The following is a 20328-nucleotide window of genomic DNA, read 5'->3' on the forward strand; positions in this document are numbered from 1 at the left end:
CAGGTCATGAAGCACATTCAACCTTTGAACACTGAGGGTGGATGAATACAAAACTGCTTATCAAACGACTCATTATTATACACTGTCACACATACTGCCGGGATAATTTCATGAAAAATCAGTGCCTCCCACCTGACCTCCTCAGCTGATTTTTTATTTATTTCATTATTTTTTTCTACAATAACTTGTATGTACTAAATAAAGCCGTGCAAAATCTTGCCTTTGCTCTGAAAATCTTGAAGGACACAGGATTGAGGGCAAACTTTTCACATTTTAAGCCACTGCAGAAAGTTTTTTCATATACCCAACTTTAAGAACAAATATCATGGGATATATCAATTTGAAAAACAAAACTTCATCAGTTTAAGGTCTTACATAAAGAGTAAGAAAACCAAACATTGGTGTCGTGGATGTGAAAGAAATTTAAAAAGTGCACTTTGGCTAAACTTCAAAGGGTAATGTTACCATGTGGGATAGGTGGCTGTCAAAACAAATTATAGCATATCTACCGTCTCTCTCTCTTTTTTAACCTGCATTTTGATGCCTTGCTCATCTTCTGGCTGTGATTCATATTGTGTCAAAATAATTTTATAATTTAGTCATATTTTAAACGGTTGCAAATGTAGCTAACAGCCATGAAATGGAGAAACAAAACTGATGTTCCTTAGTTCTTTAAAATGCTGAAATTTGAGCACACAGAAATGCATAACTAACATGTGTACTTTGAGGGCCTGTAATGAAAAATATTATAATATTCACAATATAGCATGAAGGTAAAATTTTTACATTTTCTCCAATAAATAGGCTTAAACAAAATCACCACAAGTTACTTGATCATATATATAGAATAACCCCCCTATTTCCCAGAAGTTGGTATTATATCAGAAGCCTTAACATATTCTAAGAAAAATATTTTATTTCATTTAACTTTAAAACATTTTAATAAATGCATAAAACTGACCACTGAAGTATCCTAGATCTATCCTCGATTTTATGCATAGACAAAGTAGTTAAAATTACTATCAGGCAGTACCTTAAAATGCAATTACCTTAGCAACTACATTGGCACATTGATAACAATTCAGTTAAAGAATCTGTATAATGGTGGTACAGATGAAAGCCTCTGTTCAGGTCTTTCTTCAACCACTAGAAAATGTACTTCTAACTACAATGGCAAGTGCAAAATAAATTAATGTGATGCTATACAATCCATTTTAATATCAGTGAGATTTGCATGAACAGGAATGCTGCCTTAATTTTCATCAGTTTAGTTTTTGAGCAGCGAGAGAGAGAGAGAACATAGAGAGCCGGAGGAGGAAGCTGAAGGGTTGAAAAGAAGTAATAAGGGAAAGGGTGGCAGTCTATCCAGTCCCTTCATGTCAGTGGAAAGCTTAAACACATCCTTACACCACTGACAGTTCAGGAAGCTAAAGTCAACTTGGCTTTTTCCTGGGATGACAGCAGAAGGGTCTTAAAAGATTAATGAGTATGGCTTTACTGCCTCGTCATGTTTAGCCATGCATCGATAGGAACTTTATTAATCTCATCTGTTTTAGGTTCTTTGACATTCATGGGACCAACATCACATTTTCTGGAGACAGATGCTTTTAAACTTGTAATGCACCAGAAATTCTTTTCACACATGAAAAAGACAAAAACAGATCACTTTTTCTTTTTATTCAGCATTGCATGTCATATATATATATAAATGTTAACAAAAAAACTTAGTGTCTACACATCCCATCAGAAAAGGCTTTCCTGCGTCAGTTCCTGGACCCTGGTACAAAGTAACTCCTAAGGCTAAGTTAGCATTGCAGTCCTCTGTGCTCGTGTCAGATTTATTGTCAGATGCATTTATTTCCCCATTTGTTTGGCTGTTGACATTATTTTTGAACCCTACTGTACAAATGTAATCATGGAGGCCACACAACTTGATTACATCAATAACTAATACACAGAATAGAGTGCGTCTTTATGAGGACATGGAGAGAAAAACGGAGACACCAATCATAATGGCAGTGGAGGGCACTAAAATAGCACAGCCATTGTGTCTAAACAGGGGGGAAAAAAAAAGAGCTAAATAGGCTGGTGTGTTCACGCATAATCAAAGGCATTCTGTTTCACGTCTGCCTGCGACAGACTGCTTTTAATGTCTGATTTCATTTTTTATTGAATGCTGAACTCATTCCCTGCTTTCACACTGGAGACTGGAATTACCAGTGCAGGTCCAGTTTTGAAGTTCTGAAACATCTATATCGTCTAGCAGGGAAGGGATCAAAAGTCTTTTGAAAAGTCTGAACTTGGGATTCCGCAGGCACTTGATTTATTGGGATGTGTCTGTGATACCTGCCCACACTTTGCAGACTCACCAAAAAAAAAAAAAAAAAAAGGAGAGATATCTCTATTCTTAGGTTGGAGAAGCAAAAAGAAAGAATCATAGATAAAATTGGTGGGAAAAAAACAGACATCATAATCTATATGATCATGCTTTGGGGTGAGCCTCAGGAACTTGTACAAAGAGACACAGAAAAGTTTATATCTGATACTGATATGTAAATAATGCCGACCTGCCCATCAGTCTGACAACAGTGGCAAAAGCTGAAACCTCTTAAAAGTAAGTGGAAGTTTTTTCTGTGCCACCTTAAACTGTACTTAACTGCATCCTGTTTGCTTTAAGCCTCAGTCACACATACCTGATGACTGGTCAGTGATCATCTGGCAAACAGAGGTTGCAAGGGGAAAAAAAGGGGGGGGGGGGGAAGTATATTCTCAGACTGGTTGGTGAGTGGTTGAAGGAAACTGTCAGCGTGAAAGTGGTCGCAATGAGGATACTGCACCGAAGACCTCTTTGTGATTGCTTTGTCAGCTAGCAGGTTGCCACAGTTACCTGTACATGTAGTTTGTGTGGAAGACAACAACCTTTCTGCAAACACTTGCAAGCTACTCACCCACCAGTACTGAAATTGCAAAAAGTACAACACAGATAAAAAAAAAAAAAAAAAAATCTACCTTCAAAGTAAAAGTTGTGTCTTCTGAAATTTGTTGGATTCAGCAGTAAGGCACAGCTTTTACCCTGAAGGCGAGTGCTCTCGATTTCTGGTTTGCATCACACATTTTCAAGTTTCACTACAACTCAGAAAGTAAATAGCACATTCTATGCAAATCACAAACGACCACAACATTGTCCAAAAGATCAAAGCAATCACAAGGAGGCTTTGGGTGTAGCACCCTTTTTGCAAAAACAATTTCACCTAGCAACAGCCAGCAACTTCCAGCAACCACTCACCAACCTGTCAAGGAATACACACATTTTTCCCTGGAGATTGCCTGGGGGGTTAGTGTTCAGTCTCCAGGCCTGTGTGACTGAGGTTTTAATTATTATCCTTGAGAATGTGCATCCAACAGGAGTCCACCTCTGACAAACTAAAGTGGCTGTAAATAGTTTAGAACAACTATGTTAAATAAAGGATAATGTAATGATTTGTAAATAATGACGACTCACTGAAACGTGACAGTTTACTACAAATTGCAACAATTTAATTTCATGCAGCTTTTTCTTCCTTATTCTCCTTAAATGTTATACTTTCCATCTCTTCTGAAACACAGGTCTCAAAATCCACACTTACTGTCAGTGAAAAAGAAGACACCATGAAGTCCAAGTAACTCTCAGTGGACAAGGCAGAAAGCCATTTCTAAAACTTGGAGCACACCAGCCTCAATAATTATGAAACTGAAGAAGTTTGGGAGCACCTTGGCTCTTCATAAAGTTGGCAGTCTAACTCAGTGGTCACTCAGAGCGAGATTCATAGGTCCTCTGAAGAGATACCTGCTGGAAGGATGGCCATGTCGGCAGCACTTCATCAATCAGGCTTTTAAGGTAAAGTGGCTAGACAGAAGCCACTCAAGGAAAAAGACATCTGACACCCCAATTGGAATTTGTCAAACAGCATTTTCAAGGACTCCAAGAGCATGAGAGAAAAGCTTCAGGTTTCATGGAAAAACTGAACTCTCCCATCACAAGCTACTAAAGCTTGGGGTGGCGGCATCATACTGCAGGAGTGCAGTGACCGAGGAGCTGCGTGAAACCTGTCAAATAGATACACAAAACCTGCTCCAGAGTGTACAGAAATGCTGATCCTGGCAACTATGAATGAGATTGCAAGAAGCTCTGCTTCTAATGTCCTGACAAGTATGAGGAGGGGCTTTGATCCATCTGTAATGTTGTAATTAAACAATGAAGCTCTCTTATTTAAAGACAAGAGAAAATAATTACTATTAAGAGCGAGAGAGAAGCCGAAAAGTTATCCCCCTTCCTTCCCCCCACGGACCATCCGTGGCAAACACGGCTCATGCATCATCTGTGGAAAGACTTGACGATGGCAGTTGAGAGATGCTGCCCTTCCAATCTGACAGAGCTTGAGAGGATCTATAAGGAAGAAGGGGATAAATTGTTCATGTTTGCAAAGCTTGTAGAGACTTACCCAAGAGCCCAAAGCTTTAAATGCTGCCAAAGGGACTTCCAAAAGTACCAAATTAAAAAGGCCTAAATAATTATGAAAATGAAAGACTTCGGTTTTTCCATTTTTAACAGATTTACGTATTCTTGTGTGACAGAAAATTGCAATTTCATCCATTCAAGATTAAATCTGCAAGATAAAAATGTGTCAAAGTGAAGGAGCCCACATACCTTCTGAATCCACTGTGCTTTGAGTGTTTGTGTGTGTGCATGTGTATGTGTGTACTCAACAAAAAGATCACAAGACACCTACAGTCTGGCTGGTGCCCTCACAATACACTCTCTAGCAGCTGAATCCAAAGCGCTCGTGAAAACAGAAAGGCACAAGACAAGGTGACAAAGTGCACGGAGAGAAACAAAACAGGGACGACTGGGTGAGCACCTCTGAAGCTAAGTGAGTGGAGTCAGGAGGAAAATCCATTTGTCTTTGGTAAACAGACACCTATAGTGAAGCGTCACTCTCAATCACTGAGAATAGCAATGCAATAATGCTATGTCCTGAGCAGCTCCTATTCATGGGAAAAAATAAAGAGTACAGTACAACGATCAATCACTACATCACATCAATCATCATCAAGGGAAGAAACCACAAGTTTACAGACTCAACATATTTGGCCTCTATCCATCCATCCATCCATTCTCTCCCACTCATCCTTATCAAGGTCGCGGGGGGGCCAGAGCCTATTCTAGCTACCTTAGGGCGAGAGGTGAATTACACTCCGGACAGGTCGGCAATCTGATGCAGGGCTAACACAGAGAGACAGACAACTGAATTCCAACTCAGAACCTTCTTGGTATGAGGCAACCACCAAGCCACCGTGCTGCCGCAGCTAAAAAAAACAAACAAACAAAACCCTGTAGCTGGGAAAATGCATCAGCCTAGACATACAAATGTGTTAATTCCTGCACACATGCGTGCTTCAATTTAGCTGCTGCACATTTCTCAGCATCTCTATGTTTCCCTCAGCAACAACCCGCTTTCTTCTTCAACTAATCTGAAAACTCCACAAATAAGAAAAGAAATCTCTCAACATTTCAAAGAGCTAGGTGCAGCTTTTGTTTCGCTTCCTGCACCACACACACAGACCCGCAAAACAAGAAACAGTGGGGCAGAAAAAAGGAGGAAGTGTTACAGTCTTTAAAATTCTCCTCTCATACCATCTCTTTTCCATCAAACAGACCTCGGTGCATCCAAACTGTGACAGCGGGTCTGCTGGATAGACTGCAATAAGAAAATGTGTTCACAGTGAAAACAGAGATTTTAATGAAGTTATTGACCAGACGATTTTTCCCCCCTTTTTGGTCAAGAGTTACCCTAGAAAAGGAAGAGATCACTCAGCTCTTCTCAGATATCTGTGTCTAGATGTGTCAGACAAATTGCATTTGCTCCACTGATTCAGATGAAAATTGGCACTTCCCTAATTAAAACTAAGCCTCCTGAATCAATACTCACAATGCACTGGTCACACACTCAACAGTTATCCTTTGTGATTGCTGGCAATCACAAATGGGATTCTTATTTAAAATAGTATGTAATTAACCTGTTGGTTTTAATTAAAAACAGAAAAACTAATGACTGCAAAGGAAAATATTAAGCTTCGGGTCCGCTGATATTTTAAGTAGATGGTTGGGGCTCTCTCTGTCTAGGACAAACTATCCATGATCTCCAGATAATTGCCCCAATCGCAGCTAATAATCTTAGCAGTCTCCGTATGCTTTAATGAGCCTGCAATTACACTTTATAATCAAAGAGCATTTTGAGGTCAAGGTTAGTTTCAGTTGTATTCATGTAAACTTTAACTAAATTTCAGGAAAAAAAAGAAAAAGAAGAAAAAAGTTTCAGCCTACACTGCAAACGGTTAAGTCAAGAAAGCTTCCCACAGTGTTTGCTCGTAGGTGGAACAATCTGTCAGCATGTAACAAATGTTAAATCAACCCGAAGGACGTTGTTAGAGGTAACATGACCCAGCAAGGCCCGCTGTGTGTAAGTCAAAAGAACAACTACAGTGCTCTACCCAGGGCACTAACTTGCCCTGGGTAGAGCAGTAATTAAGCAGAGGCATAACTTTGCAAACAAAGGGGTTTAATCTGTCAATATCTAGAAAGGGACGCATGATTAATTGTAGATCCTGCCACAATTGTATAGGTCAGCAATGTTTATTTCTATTTTTAATTCCCCCGACTGTCCCAATGTGGTATCGCCTCTGTCCCATTAAGCCAATTACATCCTTTCAATGTGAAAACTATCCAAGTAGAACAGAATGTACTTGGGAAGGAGTTTTTTCTGGGAGTGAATGGAGAAAACTTGCAGCTCTATGGAAAAAGAATAGAAACAAAGGTGCAAATATAGTGACAAAGAGTAAGGAAGCTCTGACTGACCCTCTGACAAGAGTCAAGAATCTGATTTTTCTTTCAGTAATCTATTGTTGGCTCTGCTGGATTTGCTTTCCAATCCAGTCCCTAAACCTGAAATAACAGTTTCTTTTTTGCCCAAATGTTCTCTCGGGGCTCGACAGCTGTTCTGTGTTTCTAGTCGTCCTCCCCAGTCTTTAAGGCAAGCTGTACTATTCTTCATTTTACAAGTCACTGTTTTATTTTTGGGATTATAAAAAGATTTTCTCCTCTCTCTGCAATGTGTTCTGACAGACAGTAGCACTGTGAATCCGATGTTATCCACCTAATAAGGGAGTTCAATTTGGTTACTGCAATGCATTTTTTTTTCTTGCCAGATTAGATACTTAGAGGTGAACTGTTTGGTGAAAGTACACCCAACTTCATCTTATCTTTGAGTAGGTGTGTGCATGTATGCGTGTGTGCATGTATGCGTGTGTGCATGCGTGTGTGTGTGTGTGTGAGATGAGCACAGATATGACAGTTTCACCTGACTGAACTCAGTTGATGCTCTGCCAGCCAGACTGCCTGTGCCTCCCCTCTGGCCTTTCAATGAAAATAAATGATCCCTGGGTGGCTGTTTCTTTTTCTACAAAATGGCCACAAGTCAGCGGGAACTTAATGTCCGCTCCAAAGGGAAGGTAAATTAAAAGCTCCGAGACAATTTTCTAAAGTTCTTAATTTATCCACCAGCAGAGCAGACGTTAAGCTTCTTTGTGTGTGCAGGTAGATGCATACAGATGAATATCAAAGCCGTGATCCAAGGCTGGCCTCGTTTAAAAGTAGCGGCAAATGTTGATCCCATGACTGACTTTGAGCTTTTTCAAGCAAACAATTTAGCAAGCTATTCGATTTGTGCAGGAAGCTGGGGGTGCGCCGTAGAATTGCTTGACATGAAGGGAGGAGCACCAGTGCTTTTTTTAAAGAATTATTAACTTATAAAATATTAAACGTGCTCCTCTACAAAAATAACTTGGCCCACTTTGTGACAAATAAACAACAGAGCAATAATTAACCGCCTCTTGAGCGAGTCTCTTGTCTTGTTGCTAAGATTCTCAGCTCCAGTGTCTTGGACAGCAGTTAGCTAAGGAAGTCTTTGTTTTGTTCTGCAGCCTTGCCGAGCTTTAAGTTGCGGTACATTGTTTTTTAAAAACAAACAACAACAAAAACTTCTGCTTCAGGTTTTGAGTACAGTGACCCTTCAGTCCCCAGCAGATCTCCACAGCAGAACAAGAAATGCCGTCACCAGCAGCAGCCCAAGACTGTTTAAACTGCAGGACAAGAAATTCTCAAGCAGCAGCTGAATGATGTCAAGAACTGCCAAACGGTGACCTGTCAGCCTGCTGGTGGGGGAAAAAGGCAAAAAATACAAAAGCTCTGGTTAGCAATGACTAAACTTTCAAAATAAGAGCAAGGGAACTGCTTGCTGGTAAACTGATTGCAGAAGATGGTGTTTTGAGGGGGTAGAGAGAACATGAGCCAAGCCAGCATATTAATGATTTCGCACTGATCTCCAAATTTAGCTGCACTTTTAAAGATGTTTTCACCATTAGCTAAAAACAGCACTTTCAACTTTTCTGCTGTCACAGAAGTTAAACTCAGTCAGACCTGACTGAGTCCAATTAACACATAAATCACGGTGTGATATATCTGGTGAAACTCTTGAGAATACCGCCGCTCTTGTTTTATGTATTTTTAACCATGAAAAATGCCTGCGATCAGAGGGAGCTGAAATTCAAAGTCAAAGCAAATGAAAATCCACATCTCTTATTTAGTTTGTCAGCTGTCAAATCAAATATGTGATTATTTTCAGAATATTTGAATATAGATTAATTTTTGATTAAAAAAAACAGAACAAAACAAAGACTGAGAGGAAAAAAAACCTCAAGGTTGGACATAAAAAAATTTACAGAAATGGTGATAACTAAAGGGCTATTTACATCAGAGACAGCAAAATTCATTTCATAGCAGTAGCACTGGGGATTTCAGCAGCAGCAGAAGGCTTTTACAGCCACACGAGACATGTGAAGCATCTTGATTTGCAAAAATCTGTTAAACAGATTCTCAGGGCTTTCATTTTATGTAAAGCTGTTCAAACTGTATGGAATCTAATGCGATCACACCACTTACACTGCTACAGCCGCAATACAATTTAAAAAATATATAGAGAGAAAAATCATCTCGTCTATAAAAAACCTTTTAATGAACAGACATCGCGTTCTGTGAGTGTTGGATTTTTAAAAATGGTCCATTTCTGCCATGGAAAAAAAAACAACATAGATCACTTACAGACTCTTTGAGGGTAAATATTAAGAAGCAATTTGTTTCCCAGACTTTCCAGCACTTTCCCTTAATTGCATTATGCTGACAAAGAGTGACGGGAATGTGGGGACAGGGAGAAAGGGTAATGACGTGTTAAAGGTCCCTGACAGGACTCAAACAGGTGTTGGTGCAGTTAAGGCTGCTGGCTCACCGTGATGCCTCTGAGAGGAGATTACAAAAGACAGCAGTCACATATATTAAGTGCTTACTACTGAATCACCGTAAGATGAGGGATGACATTCATTTCAAGGACTTTTTGTGGAAGGAAAGATAAACCCAGTGCTTTTTCTTCACTGAGCTTGAGATTAGTCCACACGCCATGCTGCCAGTGAACCTTAACCATTCTTTTCTGGCATGAAATCTGCACCACAGGCAGTTCACTAGTCCATATATAGATTAGGGAGGTTTCAAAAGAGGCGAGCACGTTGTGCAAACACATCTTATTTCTTTATACATGATGAGCATTGTATACTCTAAAAGCTCGCTCTCCTGTATCCACCCTGCTCGGGATACACATACAGAGATAACTCTTGCAGCAGATGTAATTAGAAATGTCTCTGGAGTCAAACAGAGGGAGGGCCTATAAAGAGTGACTTCTCCCTGCCCATAGTGTAACCTATAATTGGGGGCCCAATATCAGTGCGCCTAAAAACATAGCTTACTATTTACACTTCTTTAAAATAGAAGTGTTGTGGTGGGGCAGGGCCACACTTGGCAGGGTGAGGTGGATTCTCAAGGCCTGAATATGCTTCACTTGTCAGCGTGTCCACATTATCTCCTATGAACAGAACCCAAACGATGTCTGCAGCCACTTAAGTACACTTGATGTGCTTTTCCTCCAAATGACATGCTGACGTGCTGGTGAGAAGATCCTCTCGAATTTGCACAATGTCAAGACTCAAAAAATAATGTGAATAGTTAAGCTTCAATGCTTACAATCTCTGACAAGGTTTTGATTAATGCTATGGCAAAAAAGGCGTGACCGGCATTCGACCTGAATGCAGAAAAGTCACTTTTAACGCACTGACACAGCAGGTTTTCCTTTTTCCAACAGTGACACACAAATTCAGCATATCTGCAGACTGATTTTTTTTTTTTTTTTTAAATGATCATTCACTCTTCTCTGTTAATAACTTTTTCCACTTAATTAACTTTAACTTCTTATTTAGAATTAACCATTTACGGCCAATTTACGATAACTGCTTTTATGGGGTCTGTGTCACAGTTTCACAGAAATTAAATTAACAAGAAGGTCAGTAGTTTGATCTACAGGCTGTCAGGAAATGAGGAAGTGCATTTTGCTCTCGGTTGCTACCACCACTGAGATGCCCTTGAACAAGGCCTTTAACACCCAACTGCTCTGCTGGAGATGCTCAGTTGCCAATAACTGTGACTGCCGGGCAGGATGTTCAACCTAAACTAGCCTGATGAAATCTAGATTTAATCTATAATTAACAAGTCAATAGTGTCATTAGTGAGCTTTCATTTTATACATACAAGATCTCACAATTTAGTCCTCTCCAGGATTAAGGAGATACTATCCAGTTTAGGTTTATGCTACACAATAAAAATGTATTTTGTACATTTGCAGTGTACATAGCTGTGTTTTGAGTATGAACAGTTCTACTGAGGATATTTAAAGGGGAGCCTGGCGTAAGAGAAGTAAAAGCATGGCTTTCTCTTACTGTGCTGCACTAATAGAAAAATAAATATTTGAGTAAAACCATCAAAAATAATCTCCTAAGCTTATAAAGATACATGATTACTGGGAACTGCATGAATCCAATTTTGCAGAAATCCCTCTAAGTAAGCCCAGTTAGCCTCTGAAATTCCCTTTAGGCTTTTCAGTTAGCCAAGGTTGTCTTGAAAACTGTCACTTCCAAAATTGTTCTTACCATCTGTAAACCAACCCCGTTAACGTTCAAAAAGTCAAACAAGACACTTATAGGTAGAAAAAAAAATGTAAAGAGAGATGATGGCAGGGACTGTGTGAACCACTCCAGATCTACCCTTCCCCCTTCCTCCTTCCTGAACAGTAGCAGATGACAATAGCTTCTAAACCAGGGCACGCCAGACATCCTGACAAAGGCAGGCTCCTCCCAAGCTGCTGAGTCCCCGGTTCCCAAATAAACACAGCCACAGGGAGAGGGCAAGAGTCGGGGATGTGGAGCATGCCGTGTCCAGACAAGCAGCAAAATGAGTCCTTTTGCCCGAGAGCAAGGCACTCTCCCAGCGAACCATAAAATTCATCTTGGACAAGGGAAATCTCTTGACACACTACAAGGCTTAATCGCATAATTAGGGCTGCAACAAAAACAATGCTGTCACACTCATTTAAAAAATAAAATAAAATAAAATGTTAGAAGCAAATAACTGCCTCTCCATACGCGCTGCTGCAGTTGTATATCTTGAATGCTATTCAGCTCTTACTCACATGTAAGCAGGCGAAAGGGGTGAGGACCTGGATGTCTTAAGAACTGGCACTGGGAATTTCCAGCTGACAGGAGAACCGCTTTTCCATTTCAACGGCATGTTGTTGTCACCAGAATGGTGCTACAGCAATACCAACAGCAAAGACCATTTCCATGAAAAGGTTTCCAATGCAGTCTTCCATCCCACTCTGCCCACACCATTTAAGGGGGAGGGAGAGCAGCAGCGGCACCAGCAGCTACGGAAATACACTGGTAAAGGCAGTGCGGGCTACAGTCGGGGTTGTGACTTTAGCAGCAGCACTGAGAAGCCAATAGATTGCATCCACCACGACTACTTGCCCTACTGCATTCACAGTTGTCTCGTGGTAGGAGGGGGAAGAAGCCCTGCCTTCTCATCACCCTTTCAGGGTAGTGAATAGCCCAGTAGCTAAGCAACAGTGCCACCTTGTTAGATGAGCTGTGATTACAGCTCTTGGCTTTCGATGCAAATACAAGGATGGTAGATTAAGAAAAATGTATATACAAGTCAATTTAAAAAAAAAAAAAAACAACAACCAAAGGATCCAGTCTCAAGAGATGGGCATGTCACTGAACTATATAGTACTATATACTGGGTACTGGACATGGACGACTATATTCATATTCCCATCACCTTTTAAATTAACAGTACATAAACAGCGACAAATTGATCAAAATTTTAACTATACTACCTGAACTGTTCCACTTTACCAAACCTAAGCACGTAAGGATTTGGAGACAACTGTAATTTGATGTTCTCTTCCTCTTAAATTATCCCCCTTATCCCCCAGACAAAACTGATTAGAAGGCGATTGACGGTGCAGATGGATAATGACCTAAAACATACCATGGACGCAACCCAAGAGCTTATTAAGGCAAAGGAGTGGAATGCTCTTAAATGGACGAGCCAATCACCTAAATTCAAACCAACTAAGCCCACCTTTCCCTTACTGAAAGAAATAAAATGGAAGGCACAAACAAGACCCATAAACAAGCACCAGCTTGTTTATGGGTGCTAGATGCAGTGAAGGCAGGGCAATGCATTCCACAGGAAGAAACTCATCATTTGGTAAGATGCACTGACTCAAAACTTCAGACAGTCATTAACTGCAAAGGATTTGCATCCAAAAGTTAATGTCAGTCCAAATTTAAAATTAGAAATATATAGATACATAAATATTTATATATTTATAATTAAGGATATTATATCACTGTCCTAGTATTTATGAGCCAGACTGTAAGGAGTCCCAGTAGGCTTTGCTTTAGGTCACAATACTTTTGAGATACCATGCAACACCTTTTACAATCCATCTGATTAATAGATCAGATGATCAAACACATCGACACTGATGTTATAGAATATTACGTTATGGACTACAGCCAGCTTTTTAGCTATAGCATAATTTTCTACCTCTGCAATTAACTAGAGGAGCTGATACACCACTTCCCAACTGGTGCTCAGGCTGTACGAGTCAGACTGTGGTCACGGGAAGACAGAGTTGTCACTGTGATTGTGGCTGTGGCCATGGCTGTGCTTTGGACAAGGGCATGATTAAAAGGCTTTGACACATTGGTTTCTGCTGCGAACTGAAATGGCTGTGCATACTGCAGGTTCTGAACTCTTGCGCTGCGTGGGTAAGTCATTTGTCTTACCTACGCTTTCTTGGCTGGGAGGTCATAGAAACAGTGCAGAGTAGTTACAGCACAGCTAGACATATCCTTAGCGCCATAGATTGGCTGATAAATGCAATCACAGTTTATACTATGCCCGCTTCCACAGTCAGAAAGGGCAGATCCATCCAAAGGCTATGCACAAATTATACATATGCAACAGGGCTGCCCTTGAAAGTTAACACTTCAAAGCATTTAATGAACATATCTGATTTGATTAACATTCTCCAACTCAAATCAATTATTTATCTAACTGACAACAAGGGCTGTGAAAACTAGGAAAACTGACCAAAAATCACTCTTAGTTGGAAAACACACACACACAAATATTTTAAATATCTGCATATTACACATTATATGTGCACATTATGTCCACAAGTGGTCAAACCAATAGAACCAACCTGAACAGGTACATTTACTTCAACATAAACATGCCATTTATAAGCCCTACATAACCACATATTACAAAAGAAAAATATATAATAAATAAATAATAATCTGGTTCTGTTATAAAGAATGGACATTCGAAACCCTCTGTGAGGTCTGCTGTGGGAAAACATGGAAGATTAATCATTTGCTCAACATGTAAATGGAAAATAATCAAACCAGCAGGGGGCTTAGGTCCATGAAGCTTTGATCATCATCGTGTTTCCTCTATTCAGTATCTAGCCAGTTAAGGCTCCACGATTTGATGTCTGATGACAAAAATCTATTTTTCCAAACAGGAGTCAGAATGTAAATCATTATCTAGAGCCAAGATGGGGTTTCATCTTTCTACCATTATTATCAGACGACTGTTTTAGAAATTATTCTAGGCGTAAGCTTACCCCCTACTGAGCCTGAGCAATCTGAAAATTTTGTATTTAACAGCTGTTGTTCAGACAAAACAAAACAAACAAACAAACAAACAAACAAACAAACAAACAAACAAAGAAAAAAAACAGCCCTCAAGTTTTTCATGTATTTTTTTAATCGTACTGTTATTGCCTGTTTTGTTTTTTTGTTTTTTTTAAATGATACACATAATAACAAACTAAAAGATTTGGGGGTAGTTTTAAAATAAAATGGTTTAACACCTGCTCACCCTCAGCTGTTCAGCTGATATTTTTGGCCACTTCAGTTACATCCACCTGCTCCCTAATTCAAAAGGGTCACCACAGCAGGTAGCTTTCTGACACAACCCCAAAGGGATACACATCTGCCCCTGGGATTTAACTGGATATCTTTTACTTGGTAGGTGAATTTGTAAACCACTACACCATGGAGCCACATTTACTTGGCCACTTATGTTCTCTGCTTGTGGCAAACTAACAGTGAAAATGGACACCTGTATTTCATCTACACTATAGTTACTGGGTAACCGCACACCCTTGTCTCCCCCTGGAAATGTAACTACATGACTGTGATTGACCTCATCAGTATAATCCTTTCTTCTTATTTCTTCCAACTCCTGTTTCTGCCACGATTCTTTTTTGAATGGACTAGATCAACTTGAAAACAGAAACTTGATTGCCAGCCAGTGTTTTGGAGGCGAAGCTGCAGTACAACGGAGACACAACACGCACAAGCATAAATTTTGGCAACGTCACCAGCCCTGTGCGTGGACTACAAAATAGGCTCTACACAGATTCGACTCACAAGCCATAATTAGTCTTAAATCATTCACCTCTCTCTGTGTATCTGAGGTCTGAAGGACTGAGATGTCCACCTAAGATGCTACCTTTGCCATATATGAATATGGAGAATTCAAAACACCTAGAAGAATCACAAAATGTAATGGTAACTTTTTATTTGGCAGAGACTGCGAAAAGCACTGAGAGCCAACCAGAGGCCAATTCCAAAACAGTGTTTTTGTGTGTTAATTAAACTGCAAATCAGTTATGTCAGATAGACTTCTTGGATCATTGCAAAAAAATTAAAAATTAAAACGTAATATCTCTATGTATGTAATATCTACTTCTTTAAAAATACAAGAACAGTAGCAGCATTTCAAAATAAATCTTTCTTCTCTGTGTTATTTTTGTCTAACCTCAACTCAGCATCAGACTGCTGCAGTTTCAAGTGGCCAAGAGTGCACTGTCCAGCTATTACAGGAAAGGCTTCATGTGAAGTGTTCAAGCATAAATTCTTTCTGGTGGCTGATTTTGTGACAAAGTCCCTCTCAGAAAAGATGAATATTTGTCCACTTAATCTGTTCTTGTGTCAAATTTCAGCCACGCTGCATGTGTGTGCAAGCACCCCCATCTGTAGTGGATATTCCTGCATATGACATACAAACCCAGCACTAGCCAAACAATAACATCTTTAAATAGTCTTCTCTCCTCTTGCATTCTGAAATACATATAACGGTCATGACCCTTTTTCTCCTCTCTTCTTCTCCTCAACTGGCGGCGCCATCTGTATTACAACCCCCATCATCACACCTTACGCTGTAACTGGCAGAATGACCTTGCGTCTTAACCAAGGGCAGCAGTCATTGTGCCGCTTCTGTCAAAGCCTGAAGGCTCAGTGCTACACCCATTATTCACAGTCCTGTTCTATCACTCTCCTCCAACAACTGCAAACCCCCACATAATAGAGCTGTCCATGTCAAATGGCAGCAATACAATAATTCCACACCAGTGTAAAGATTTTGTTTTACATGAATGAACTGTGAACAGCAAGACTTCTATGCTAAATACAATTTGATTATTATCCAAAAGCAATTAACCACAGAAGAAGTGAAGTCATGGTGTTTTTAAGCTTCTTTCATTATTAAACAGGTTTTTCTAAATGTGTTACTGATAGCTTATGCTGTGGAGAGACAGTCAGCACTCCGCCTTAACTTTACACTCACAACTGTGTTCTCCAACTGTCCATCCATTTGGTGGTGTGTCTCATCCACCTCCACACAGTCTCAGTTTTGTTTTCGAGCGCCTTTTACAGACCATGGCTGTCCAAAGGGAGTTTAACCTACTCAAATTTAACTCAATTTTAATCAAAGAAGTCATGGTTGAGAAACTGGCTGTCTGAACTGGCAGGATTAAAAAAAATAAACAACCTCAAATAAATATGAGGAATTAAATTAATCTAATTCCAGCTAAAAGTAACACCAAGGCTGCCGCCAAAGCCAAGGAGGAAGGCTGGGAAAAAATGTCTGCTGTGTAAATTAATAGGCTTATCAGCATCACCGCCCCATTATTAAAGCAAAGCATATCTGATTAGAATTATAATTATGTGTTCCATTTAAATTTTGAGTTGCTTAGATGCAATCTTATGGCATGTACGACTACTTCACCCTCATTCTTTCAGGTGTGACCCTGCCAATGTTAAACAGTCTTGAAAGCAATTAAAGATCAAATATAAGCATGCTTACAAATGTTACACAAGTTCAACAAGTATTCAAAGCTTCTTCAGTGCTAAACGAAGGCCTTAGGAACAATAAAATACATCTGAAATTGTTTGCTACAAACTAGAAAAAAAACAATGAGGCAAAGAATAATGTTCCCTCGCCAGAGAATCAATATTGTTATTGATGTTTTGGAAAGACAAAGGGTTTAGATGCTCTACTAAAAAGACTAGATGCTCTCTCTAGATGCTATCTGCACATCATACTATTTTATGTTAAAAGTGGTTGACCAGTGAAACAGGCCTTTAAATGCAAACATCTGTTACCTGGAAAATAACCAGCTCTGAAGCTTTTTAGAGATACAACTGAAATTACCATGACTCAGTTGACTCACTTAAACTTCCACTTTTTGTAGCATGCATATTTAGGGAAGTTAAAATTACTCCCTAGTTTACCTGGATATGTTACTTTTATCGATAGCGTAATGCTGGTGCTAAGACACCAAAGATGATCAATTTTCAAGTTCAATAAAAGTGGTCACTACCTTAATAATAGTTTGGGGGGGGGTTGTATTATTGTAGGGTCTTTACCTTGCAATATAAAGTGCCTTGAGGCAACTGTTGTTATGATTTGGCGCTGTAAAAAAAAAAAAAAAAAAAAAAATCATTGAATTTAACTGAGATTGAGTTGAATTGAATCAGATTAAAATGTGGGGGTTGTATCAGGCAGAGCATCCAGTCTAAAATGTGTGCCAAATCAAACATGTGGCTCTATCTGCTGTGGTGAACCCTCGGGAAATAAGGGACCAGCTGAAAGTACCTGCTACGCAATTGTTGTCTTCTATCAGTGATCTCAACAGAAACTTGCACATCTTAATTCTATCAGTACCACATCAAAGAGCTGTAACAGTTATGAAACAGAGAGTGAAACCGCAACACAAATACCAACAGTTTTGGTACAAAGTTTGACTTCCTTATCTCTTCATCTATCACTTTTGCTTAAAGTGAAAGTTATAAGCTACAAAGGCAAAAGACGGACAGTTGTAAATCTACAAAAAGCTCAGACTTTAAATCTCTTTAACACCTATTCAATCAAGTCAGCAGGTACTGTGCCGTCTTAATCCAACAACAGTGGAAGAAGCTAAAATGAAGACAAAAGACTAATTCTGTGGTTTCTGCATTCATGAGTGTCACTATTGATTTTAAAATAGCTATGCCTGTCTCTAACTTTAAGTTAAACAGAGGCCGAAAACAGAGGCCACCATCCACCACAGTTATACCCAGTCTTGGTCCATATTAGGTCACATCAAGTTGAGTCAAATGACTCGGCTTAATGAGTCATTTCACTCAACTTGATGGGGGTAAAAAAACAAACAAAAACAAAACAAAGCAAACAAACAAAAAAACTGCTTGTTTTCAATTATCACCAAGTCCAGTTATAAATGCCATTAAAATCCAATTTGAAATATATATGAGAAAGTATGAAATAACTATTAGTATGTGAAAATACTGTTTGTTTAGTGAGAAATAAGCCACTATTACACACAGGCTACTCAGGCATGCAAAAATGTAAAAGGTAAAGTACTGGAGAACAAAATAATATATTAGAGTCACTGGAGATGCTCAGAGGTTTCAGCAGTATTTTTCAGTCCTGGCCTATGTATACTAATGCATTAATACTTTAATTCCTTAAAATGTAATAAATACTACTTAATTAACACCAGGTAGAAGCCATTTCCCATCCAGAACTTACACCAAGCATTACCTACAGCTTAAAAATGGTCCACCATCAATTCTCTATTGGAAGATGCTTTTTTAAAAACGACTAATTTTGGCTGGTTACATTTAATATTATTCTAAGAGAAGAAAAAAGGAAATCTTGAACATTGCTTACACCGTATGTTAAACATTCCTTAACTTTTGGTAAGTTTTGTGAGCAAAATATGAAATTGATAGGCATATTAATAAATGGCTAAAAAAATAATGCAAGATGAGGCTGTCTGCATTACCATACCTATCGTGCAGTCCGACGGGCATCGTCTCCCCTCTGTGTATAGGGTGCTCCATACCCTCGCCAAAAACCACACCTCAAAAACAAAATATTTGTGTTAAAACCCTTCTCCAAGAAGCACACATTCAATTGAACTCCAGAAAATGACATAATACTTTTTTTAATTAGGTGATTCAGCACTTTTAGGAAAGTTTTAACAGTATTAACAGTATTAACAGCATGTTTAAACTGAACTTACGCTGTCATGTTTTAAAGTTTGCACACTTTAACGAGCCAGTTTAAGAAAGCTTATCCAGCAATGCATTGATCTTTTCTTAATCCACTTTACCCCATGTCAGCTGACACAAACATTCAGTTACATGGCAATACACCATCTGAACGCTTATTCTCCTCAACTGAGATGTACCACACACACAGAAATCCCTCTTATAGTTTCACCTTAGACGATATTAAACTTACAATAACATCTTAAATAACTGGTAGTAACAAAGTACGTGTGCATGCATTTTACTTTGTAGCTGAAAGAGATTGACAGAAGGGTGAATGGGTGTTTCTTTGACCCCATCCGCTGCTAAAATGTGACAGTTACATCACAACTTGTTGCTTTACACAGAACTAGGCTAATTAATGCTAAATATAGGTCCAGTCTATGTTACTTGAGAGAACAATCTTCGTGCTCGTTTAAAATACATCAGCATCACCTTCAAAATAAGAAAAGATGAGCAAACTCTCATCGCGACTGTTTCAAAAGCTTAGCTCAAAAGTTTTTGATTTTTGAGAAGTTTTCCTAACACTTTGATTGCCTCTGTTTAAGAATTAATTTAGTGACAGGGTTTAATTTGGGACGAGCGTTTGTCACCACAAAGTGCCGAGCTGTCGGACAGACGTGTGGAGAAGGAGAGGTTAGTCCTTTTAAAGCTCAAGGTGTGATATCGTGATGTATGGGAGAGAAACTAAGACTGACTTTGTTCCTAGCAAAGGCTTCATGGTCCTATCTTTAAACACGTCTGTCTCCATTAGCCGGACTGCGACAGCTGTTCAGACTCAACAGACAAGGCAACCAAATGGGAGCTTTGCTCATTTTCTGGCCATGTTTGACTCCATACTGTCGGTACACCTCCGGTGGGAACAGGCTAATGCTACCTAGCTAGGCTAACCCTAACGTTAACATTTGCTAGCTTAAAATAACATCAAATCACGACAGTCGACTTTGTGGTTGTCGCGTAAGTTTCTCTTAAGCACTCTTCCCATAGTGACATTAGCTTAACCAGTGACGGCGCAAAGGACTGTGGTCCTAATATAAGTTAGTTGGTTTAGTTATTAGTTGGTCTGGTTGGTTGGTTGATCTGCCACCACCAACAGATGCCTATGGCTAACTGACAACCCGGTATGTGTTGAGCTTAATATACTATATATAGCATTTTCATTAATGTAGGCAGTTTAACTATACTCTGCAAAGTTTTAAAAAGCAAATTCCATACCTTCCACAACGATATAGCGTTACCTAGCGTCCTTGTTTTCCTTCCAAGCCCTCAAATCCACTTATACCCCTGAAGCCTCCTTCCTAGTTTTATCCAATGCAGTTGTAGCTTACTAGGAAAGCCGGAGTATCCACACTTTCCATTGGCGGAAGAGTATGG

The 20328-nt window shown here is 39.4% G+C and overlaps 1 protein-coding gene across 2 annotated transcripts in view; it reads right to left on the reverse strand.

Moving 5' to 3' along the window:
* The window catches only part of klhl13 (kelch-like family member 13), a 42366-nt gene extending 22065 nt beyond the window's left edge, over positions 1-20301 (reverse strand). Inside the window, exons 1-2 of one of the 2 annotated variants that reach the window (XM_031760091.2) lie at positions 20170-20301; positions 18692-18764 (exon numbers count right to left, since the gene is read on the reverse strand). In XM_031760091.2, the coding sequence (XP_031615951.1) occupies positions 18692-18744 (53 nt within the window). In that variant the 5' untranslated portion in view covers positions 18745-18764; positions 20170-20301. Of the gene's footprint in view, positions 1-11663; positions 11848-18691; positions 18765-20169 lie in introns of those variants that run through there. The other variant, XM_031760090.2, reaches the window with a different exon arrangement.
* Positions 20302-20328: the final 27 nt, after the last annotated feature.

This window comes from Oreochromis aureus, linkage group 10, assembly GCF_013358895.1.
Source record: "Oreochromis aureus strain Israel breed Guangdong linkage group 10, ZZ_aureus, whole genome shotgun sequence".
In the NCBI taxonomy this organism is placed as follows: domain Eukaryota; kingdom Metazoa; phylum Chordata; class Actinopteri; order Cichliformes; family Cichlidae; genus Oreochromis; species Oreochromis aureus.